At 41.2% G+C, this 10,351-nt stretch overlaps 1 protein-coding gene across 1 annotated transcript; it reads right to left on the bottom strand.

Moving 5' to 3' along the window:
• Positions 1-281: 281 nt before the first annotated feature.
• On the bottom strand, positions 282-3,158 carry LOC100279635 (uncharacterized). The gene is given in 3 exon segments (NM_001152630.1): positions 282-1,264; positions 2,039-2,093; positions 2,918-3,158. Coding segments are annotated over 3 exon segments (732 nt in total). The 5' UTR covers positions 3,128-3,158; the 3' UTR covers positions 282-797.
• Between the last annotated feature and the right edge of the window lie 7,193 nt (positions 3,159-10,351).

Below are 10,351 nucleotides of genomic sequence, written 5' to 3'. Positions count from 1 at the left end.
AGTGAAGTGATGTTCAGGCCGTCCAGATTCCGAACAGATCCTCCTGTTTATCCTGAGGTTTTCAGTTGGATTGCCGAATTTTTTGCTGTTTTCTGTGCTTTTCGTAAAAATGAACTGATTTCTGTGAAATTTATATATGATTCCTCTAAAATTCCTGCATTCTAAAGGGGCTCAAATGTTTCAAGGTTATGGAAGTTAGAAAATCTAGATCTCATCAGACCAAAAGAAAAAGACAAACAAGGCAGAAAGCCAAACTAATAAAAAGGACAGGCAAGGTAGAAAGCCAAACTAATACCACTAGCATTTCTGCGCTTGAACAATAGCTGCAAAAACAAGCAACTAAACACAAATTTTCACAAGCATTCTCTCTGGTCTCTCCACAGATAAAGAGAGGCAGGCAAGATACAGAAATTACGGGAACAAAGTCACATAGAGCAGGGAGTCAGAAGCTCCACCAGTTGATTTGAAGTGTGCATCGGCGCTAATGCGCTGTCATGTGTTTAAATTCTTCCTCGTATCCACTTCTGAACAGAAGACATAACATGGACACTTGGCCGGCCCATCCAGTTTACAGTACCAAAATTCTCCGTATATCTATTATCTAGTATTTACTGTTGATTACCCCTATTGAGCAACAAAACCAATATACCTCAGTACCTTACCAAGCTACCATGCTCTGGTGTCAGAGGTTACCTTCCTGGTGCGTCATGTACTATTTGGTTCTACTTATATCACAATAACTAGGGATTAGGGAATACTATGTTATCTTCTAAAGATCGATCCATGTAGCTGTTAGATCACTGGGACAGCATGTTCGAATTTCTATTTGCAGATTGACGAGCCAACCACTCTGCTTTGGTCAAACCATAGTAGACTGCTTTGCTTCCAGGCCACACAAGAAAATTCCAGCCAATGGGAGATCCACCGATGACATAAGAACCTTGAGGAAGTCCACCCTGTCGCTTTGTAAAACCTGTTATCTTACTTAGTCCGGGCCACTTCCTAATCTTCACCGGTAACCCATGTGCTGCGGTGTCTGAGTTATCAGGCTTGAGTGGTACACCCCCACCTGTATTGTGCACAAAATGTCCAGCCAGGCCCAGGCTTGTCGGAGGAACTAAACTCTTCTCTGCAGACAGAACTTTCCCAACACGCTTATCCTCAGGAGCTCTAGCTGCATGTTTGTTCAACGGTTTCACAGGTTCAGCAGAAGCGGACAGATCAAGCCGTGTTTTCTTGGATAATTCCATCACAGATTTCATCTCTGTAAGGCAAAAGAAGAGCAGAGGGCAGACAAGTTAGATTTAATTCTCCAAATATTTATGCATACATATGTACATATGCATGAAAAAGAAGTCATTATATATCAAAAATGTGTAAAATCGTTTAAACATAAGACCCATGCGCTCATGCCCAGGTAGTATTTACATACCACAAAACAAGAGGCAATCTAATAGCAAAAAGAAAAAAGAAAGAGTATATGCATTTTGAAAGAAAGCTGCTGACCAGTGTATTTCATAATAACTGATAATATGATGCACAGTTCTATTATTTCTTTTGCATTTCGAATAGATTACAGAACATAGCGGCTTGTTTCCAATAAAAGCTGCTTCTGAGTAGAGAACATAACCAAAGAAGTATTCCATACATGTGTACAGCAAACACAAAACTATAAGGCAGGACTCAGGTGGAAGGCTTTCGAACGCGGTCTTATTTTTACATGATATATAACAATTAACAAACCCAGAAATGTAATACACTGATAGTCATAGACGGGTTAACCGGTTAACCATGCTGAGGTTTCAATATTTGAATGGTAACATTTGAGAAGAAATGTCACGGCGTCTCTGTCATATTATGTTACAGCCCACAGAGAGGAATGTGTATTGAAGAAATATGGTTTTTTATAAAATGGAACTACAAAAAACTGGATAAGTTCGAAATCAGCTGCTGTAACACTAATTTCAGTGCATATTTTGATTACTGAAATACATTAGAAAATTACATATTGCTCCAACATAATGGACCAACCACTTACCATTCAAGATTCCTACAGCAGTATCTTTCTTTTCTGAATCAGTTCCTTGGCAAACCTTCATGACAACAAATGCAAATAAATTAATAACTGATTACAGTTTTAGCCATAACCAATAACATAACAAAGAAACAAGACACCACAGATACATTTCTCAAAAATAAATGTAGTACAATACCACATATTGGCATCGAAAGGCACACAAACAGGGCTGGTCAAACCTGACTAGTTAGACCTACACCACCTCCATCCCTTGAAATCTTATTTCGATTTTGTTTTCGTACTTGTCCACATCATACCATTAACTTCCACTTGCAAGAAAACACCAGTCTAAACACTATTATTATGAACTACGAACCTCAGGGGTCAGCACACTGTTTTTCTGTTCAAGCGTCAATGGAAACTTCCAGGACTCCATTCAGAAGCACAGTACTACGGCCAGCTATATAGATTATAGACAAATATGACAGCCAAAAAATATTTCTGTATGTTGAATTAGGAACATGTACTGCTCACATGCGTGTTGGGCTAACCTGATCAGTTAAGATCACATACATCCCAGGAACTTCAATTTTCATTCTGTATCAGTACGTACTTGTCCTCATCAGACCGTTAAATTTTAACCACAAATGGGCACCCGCCTAAGGAAGAGTATGAACTACGAACCGCTGCACAAACATTTCAGTCCAAGCGTCGATAAAATATTCCACAATTTCATTCACAATCGCAATACAATCTCCAGTGCTCTAACATGAAACATCGCAAGTAAAAACATTCATAAATGCTATAATAGGAATATAGTGATCGTGCTAGATAGCTAGCGGCTACTGCTGCCGCTATTGTTGAATGGAACTCGAGGATGTTAGGGTTTTGAGCGGAGACCTGAAGGAAGCGGACGCGGAGATTTGCAACGGTTTCTCTGATCGTGTAATAGGGCGAGCGCTGAAACCCCACCCCCTCCAGCTTCCGCTTCTTTGGCGGCACCTCGGACTCGGCGCCGGAAGGAGGAGGAGGTGGCGGCGGCGGTCTAGTGGTGGTCGTCGATTCCCAGGGCGGAGGCGGATGGGTCGGTGCGGTGACTGGAGGGAGCATCGCGAGTGCGTAGAGGGAAAGATAAGGGTTTTAGTTTTGGGAAAGTATAATGCGCTCACGAGCTCTTGTGCTCATATGAGCACTTAAAATCTGGTGTCTTTATTTCTTATCTAGGGGTGAGGACAGCAGTGGCATACAGAAGAGATAGACGGTACGGCGTAGCAAGGGTAGCTCACAGAAGAAACTAGGAAATGTCTATTCACATTTGGATGAGAAATGGAGGCACCAGATTTAAAGTGCTCATATGAACACAAGAGTTCCATGAGCACAGGATACGTTCCCGTTTTGAGATCACGTATTGATAGGATTAAGTGAGTTTAAATCCTAAATAAGTCAAAAAATCAATCTCAATCAATCCATATAGAATATGAATAATCGAGTAAGTGGAGTTAAATTGAAGACGAAATTATGCAAAGTAGAAATCTTGCTCTTAATTTTATAGATTACAACTTGCTACATTATTTTACAACTTGCTACGGCTTTAATCCGACTGCGGCTGCGGATTCTACATTATTTTATCTCTATAGATTACAGTTGCGGCTGCAGCCGACACGAGATGACGAGGAGAGAAATTTGCTATTTTGCCACTCTCGGTTTTGAGTTTTTGACTCTTTGTTATTATGTCATCATGTGTTTATGACTTATTGTATCATCTCTGTCTATGATTTGTGGACCCGGTTGAAAGTCGTCTAGAGAAGGGTGAATAGGGCGAATCTGAAATTTATGAACTTAAGCACAACTACAAGCCGGGTTAGCATTAGAAATAAGAACGAGACCGAGAGAGAGGGCGCAAAACAAATCGTGAGCAAATAAAGAGTGAGACACGATGATTTGTTTTACCGAGGTTCGGTTCTTGCAAACCTACTCCCCGTTGAGGTGGTCACAAAGACCGGGTCTCTTTCAACCCTTTCCCTCTCTCAAACGGACACTTAGACCGAGTGAGCTTTCTCCTTAATCAAATAGGTCACTTAGACCCCACAAGGACCACTACAAACTTAGTGTCTCTTGCTTTGATTACAAGTGCCTTGAAAATAAGAATGGGAAGGAAGAAAGCACGATTGCAAAAGCCAAGCGACAAGAGCGACAAATAACACACGGATCACTCTCTTTCTCAAGTCACTAATCACTAATGATCACTTGTCTCAATTGTGGAACTTGGAGAGATTGGAGGCTTTGATTGTGTCTTTGAATGGATTGCTAGCTCTTGTATTGAATGTTGAAGATTGGAATGCTTGGATGATGTGAATGAAGGTGGTTGGGGTTGTATTTATAGCCACCAACCACTTCCTAGCTGTTGCTCCATTCTGCCAACCGCGGACGGTCCGCCCGCCTGGACCGGACGGTCCGCCCCTGCAGATCAACGACTGAAAACGCAACGGTCAGCAGTAACGGCTATATCAACGGCTATATTGCATTTAATGCGTCGTCAGATGTCAGATAAAGCCAGTCGCGGACGGTCCGGTCGTGCACCCCGGACGGTCCGCGAGGACGCTATAATTCATTTGGCCGAACCCGTCACCTTCGGGTTTTTCGGTTCCTCACCTACCGGACGGTCCGCGCCTGAGCCCGGACGGTCCGCGCGTGGTCTCGGACGGTGCTTGCTCTTCCATCGGACGGTCCGCAGTAGAGACATGTGTTTTTGCATTGGTTATGTCTGCGGGTCATTTAGGTGTCGCGGACGGTCCGCGCTTGGCCTGATTTTCAAAAAGCTTCTCCTGTCCGGAATAATTTACGGTATTTCGGACAGTCGATTTAGTATAGTTGTAGATGAACCTTTGGCACCTGTAGAACATATAATCTAGAGCAAACTAGTTAGTCCAATTATTTGTGTTGGGCAATTCAACCACCAAAATCAATTAGGAAAGGTGTAAGCCTATTTCCCTTTCAATCTCCCCCTTTTTGGTGATTGATGCCAACACAAACCAAAGCAAATATAAAAGTGCATAATTGAACTAGTTTGCATAATGTAAGTGCAAGGGTTACTAAGAATTGAACCAATAAATTCACATGAGATATGCATGGATTGTTTCTTTATTTCTAACATTTTGGACCACGCTTGCACCACATGTTTTGTTTTTGCAAATTCTTTTGTAAATTCTTTTCAAAATCCTTTTGCAAATAGTCAAAGGTTAAATGAATAAGATTTTGAGAAGCATTTTCAAGATTTGAAATTTTCTCCCCCTGTTTCAAATGCTTTTCCTTTGACTAAACAAAACTCCCCCTCAATAAATTCCTCCTCTTAGTGTTCAAGAGGGTTTTAAGATACCAATTTTTGAAGGTGCTACTTTCTCCCCCTTTGGATATAATAAGATATCAATTAAAGAAGTCGTCATTTTTAAAACCCTTTTTTTTTTAAAAAAGAGTGGTGGTGCGGTCCTTTTGCTTTGGGCTAATACTTTCTCCCCCTTTAGCATGAATCGCCAAAAAGGGATACTTGAGTGAAATATAAGCCCTTAATACTTTCTCTCCCTATGGTAAATAACATATGAGTGAAGATTATACCAAAGTTGGAGAGTTGAATAGAGCGACGGCGAAGGGTGAGTAATTTGATGGAGTGGAGCGGAAGCCTTTGTCTTCACCGAAGACTCCAATTCCCTTTCAATCTATGACTTGGTTTGAAATACACTTGAAAACACATTAGTCATAGCATACAAAAGAGACATGATCAAAGGTATATTAATGAGCTATGTGTGCAAAACATCAAAAGAAATTCCGAGAATCAAGAATATTTAGCTCATGCCTAAGTTTGTTAAATGTTTGTTCATCTAGTGGCTTGGTAAAGATATCGGCTAATTGTTCTTTGGTGTTAATATATGCAATCTCGATATCCCCCTTTTGTTGGTGATCCCTTAGAAAATGATATTGAATGGCTATGTGTTTAGTGCGGCTATGCTCAACGGGATTATCTGTCATGCGGATTGCACTCTCATTATCACATAGAAGAGGAACTTTGGTTAATTTGTAACCATAGTCCCTAAGGGTTTGCCTCATCCAAAGCAATTGTGCGCAACAATGACCTGCGGCAATGTACTCGGCTTCGGCGGTAGAAAGAGCTACGGAATTTTGCTTCTTTGAAGCCCAAGACACCAAGGATCTTCCTAAGAACTGGCAAGTCCCCGATGTGCTCTTTCTATTAATTTTACACCATGTCCAATCGGCATCCGAATAACCAATTAAATCAAATGTGGATCCCCTAGGATACCAAATCCCAAACTTAGGAGTATTAACCAAATATCTCAAGATTCGTTTTACGGCCGTAAGGTGAGCTTCCTTAGGGTCGGCTTGGAATCTTGCACACATGCATACGGAAAGCATAATATCCGGTCGAGATGCACATAGATAGAGTAAAGAGCATATCATCGACCGGTATACCTTTTGATCGACGGATTTACCTCCCGTGTCGAGGTCGAGATGCCCATTGGTTCCCATGGGTGTCTTGATGGGCTTGGCATCCTTCATCCCAAACATGTTTAGAATGTCTTGAATATACTTCGTTTGGCTAATGGAGGTGCCCTCTTGGAGTTGCTTCACTTGAAATCCCAAGAAGTACTTCAACTCCCCCATCATCGACATCTCGAATTTCTTTGTCATGATCCTACTAAATTTCTCACATGTAGATTCGTTAGTAGACCCAAATATAATGTCATCAACATAAATTTGGCATACAAACAAATCATTGTCAAGAGTTTTAGTGAATAGAGTAGGATCGGCCTTTCCGACTTTGAAGCCATTAGTGATAAGAAAATCTCTAAGACATTCATACCATGCTCTCGGGGCTTGCTTGAGCCCATAAAGCGCCTTAGAGAGTTTATAAACATGGTTAGGATACTCACTATCTTCAAAGCCGGGAGGTTGCTCAACATAGACCTCTTCTTTGATTGGTCCATTGAGGAAGGCACTTTTTACGTCCATTTGGTAAAGCTTAAAGCCATGGTAAGTAGCATAGGCAAGTAATATACGAATTGACTCAAGCCTAGCTACGGGTGCATAGGTTTCACCGAAATCCAAACCTTCGACTTGTGAATATCCCTTGGCCACAAGTCGGGCTTTGTTCCTTGTCACCACACCATGCTCATCTTGCTTGTTGCGGAAGACCCACTTGGTTCCTACAACATTTTGATTAGGACGTAGAACTAAATGGCATACCTCATTCCTAGTGAAATTGTTGAGCTCCTCTTGCATTGCCACCACCCAATCCGAATCTTGTAGTGCTTCCTCTACCCTGTGTGGCTCAATAGAGGAAACAAAAGAGCAATGTTCACAAAAATGTGCAACACGAGATCTAGTGGTTACCCCCTTATGAATGTCGCCGAGGATGGCGTCGACGGGGTGATCTCGTTGGATTGCTTGGTGGACTCTTGGGTGTGGCGGTCTTGGTTCTTCATCCTCCTTGTCTTGATCATTTGCATCTCCCCCTTGATCATTGTCGTCATCTTGAGGTGGCTCATCTTTTTGATCTTCTTCTTCATCAACTTGAGCCTCATCCTCATCTTGAGTTGGTGGAGATGCCTGTGTGGAAGAAGATGGTTGATCTTGTGTTTGTGGAGGCTCTTCGGATTCCTTAGGACACACATCCCCAATGGACATGTTCCTTAACTCGACGCATGGAGCCTCTTCATCACCTATCTCATCAAGATCAACTTGCTCTACTTGAGAGTCGTTAGTCTCATCAAACACAACGTCACAAGAAACTTCAACTTGTCCTGAGGACTTGTTAAAGACTCTATATGCCCTTGTGTTTGAATCATATCCTAGTAAAAAGCCTTCTACAATCTTAGGAGCAAATTTAGATTTTCTACCTCTTTTAACAAGAATAAAGCATTTGCTACCAAAGACTCTAAAATATGAAATATTGGGCTTTTTATCGGTTAGGAGTTCGTATGATGTCTTCTTGAGGATTCGGTGTAAATACAACTGGTTGATGGCGTAGCAGGCGGTGTTGACCGCCTCGGCCCAAACCCTATCCGAAGTCTTGTACTCATCAAGCATGGTCCTTGTCATGTCCAATAGAGTTCTATTCTTCCTCTCCACTACACCATTTTGTTGTGGCGTGTAGGGAGAAGAGAACTCATGCTTGATGCCCTCCTCCTCAAGGAAGCCTTCAATTTGAGAGTTCTTGAACTCCGTCCTGTTGTCGCTTCTAATTTTCTTGATCCTTAAGCCGAACTCGTTTTGAGCCCGTCTCAAGAATCCCTTTAATGTCTCTTGGGTATGAGATTTTTCCTGTAAAAAGAACACCCAAGTGAAGCGAGAATAATCATCCACAATAACTAGACAGTACTTACTCCCGCCGATACTTATGTAAGCAATCGGGCCGAATAGATCCATGTGACGGAGCTCGAGTGGCCTGTCAGTCGTCATGATGTTCTTGTGTGGATGATGAACACCAACTCGCTTCCCTGCCTGACATGCGCTACAAATCCTATCTTTCTCAAAATGAACATTGGTTAGTCCTAAAATGTGTTCTCCCTTTAGAAGTTTGTGAAGATTCTTCATTCCAACATGTGCTAGTCGGCGATGCCAGAGCCAGCCCATGTTAGTCTTAGCCATTAAGCAAGTGTCGAGTTCAGCTCTATCAAAATCTACTAAGTATAGCTGACCCTCTAACACTCCCTTAAATGCTATTGAATCATCACTCCTTCTAAAGACAGTAACACCTACATCTGTGAAAAGACAGTTGTAGCCCATTTTGCATAATTGAGATACGGAAAGCAAATTGTAATCTAAAGAATCTACAAGAAAAACATTGGAAATAGAGTGGTCAGGAGATATAACAATTTTACCCAATCCTTTGACCAAACCTTGATTCCCATCCCCGAATGTGATAGCTCGTTAGGGATCTTGGTTTTTATCGTAGGAGGAGAACATCTTCTTCTCCCCTGTCATGTGGTTTGTGCACCCGCTATCAATGATCCAACTTGAGCCTCCGGATGCATAAACCTACAAAACAAGTTTAGTTCTTGGTTTTAGGTACCCAAATGGTTTTGGGTCCTTTGACATTAGACACAAGAACTTTGGGTACCCAAACACAAGTCTTTGACCCCTTGTGCTTGCCCCCAACATACTTGGCAACTACCTTGCCGGATTTGTTAGTTAAAACATAAGAAGCATCAAAGGTCTTAAATGAAATGTTAGAATCATTTGATGCCTTAGGAGTTTTCTTCTTAGGCAATTTTGCATGGGTTAATTGCCTAGAACTAGATGTCTCACCCTTATACATAAAAGCATGATTAGGGCCAGAGTGAGACTTCCTAGAATGAATTCTCCTTATTTTGCTCTCGGGATAACCGACAGGGTACAAAATGTAACCCTCGTTATCCTGAGGCATGGGAGCCTTGCCCTTAACAAAGTTAGACAATATTTTAGGAGGGGCAGTAAGTTTGACATTGTCCCCCTTTTGGAAGCCAATGCCATCCTTGATGTCAGGGCGTCTCCCACTATAGAGCATGCTTCTAGCAAATTTAAACTTTTCATTTTCTAAGTCATGCTCATTGATCTTAACATTAAGTTGAGCTATGTGATCATTTTGTTTCTTAATTAAAGCTAGGTGGTCATGGATAGCGTCAACATTAATGTCTCTACATCTAGTACAAATGGAAGTATGCTCAACGGTAGATGTAGAGGGTTTGCAAGATTTTAATTCAACAACCTTAGCATGTAGTATATCATTTCACTTCTAAGGTTAGAAATAGTAACATTGCAAACATCAAAGTCTTGAGCCTTAGCAATCAAATTTTCATTTTCATTTCTAAGGCTAGCAAGAGAATCATTCAATTTTTCAATCTTAGCAAGCAAATTAGCATTATCATTTCTAAGATTGGAAATCGAATCATCACAAACATTAGAATCAACCATAGCAATAAGTTTAGTATTTTCATTTCTAAGGTTGGCAATAGTATCATGGCAAGTGCTTAGCTCACTAGATTATTTTTCACATTTTTCTACTTCTAGAGCATAAGCATTCTTAACCTTAACATGCTTCTTGTTTTCTTTAATAAGGAAGTCCTCTTGGGAATCCAAGAGATCATCCTTCTCATGAATAGCACTAATTAATTCATTTAATTTTTCTTTTTATTGCATGTTAAGGTTGGCAAAAAGGGTGCGCAAATTATCCTCCTCATCACTACAATTATCCTCATCACTAGAGGTTTCATATTTAGTGGAGGATTTTGATTTTACCTTCTTCCTTTTGCCATCATTTGCCATGAGGCACTTGTGGCCGAT

The sequence above is a fragment of the Zea mays genome, chromosome 10, assembly GCF_902167145.1.
Source record: "Zea mays cultivar B73 chromosome 10, Zm-B73-REFERENCE-NAM-5.0, whole genome shotgun sequence".
Classification (NCBI taxonomy): domain Eukaryota; kingdom Viridiplantae; phylum Streptophyta; class Magnoliopsida; order Poales; family Poaceae; genus Zea; species Zea mays.
Note: the sequence above shows the minus strand (reverse complement) of the source record. Positions and strands in the feature narration are given on the sequence as shown.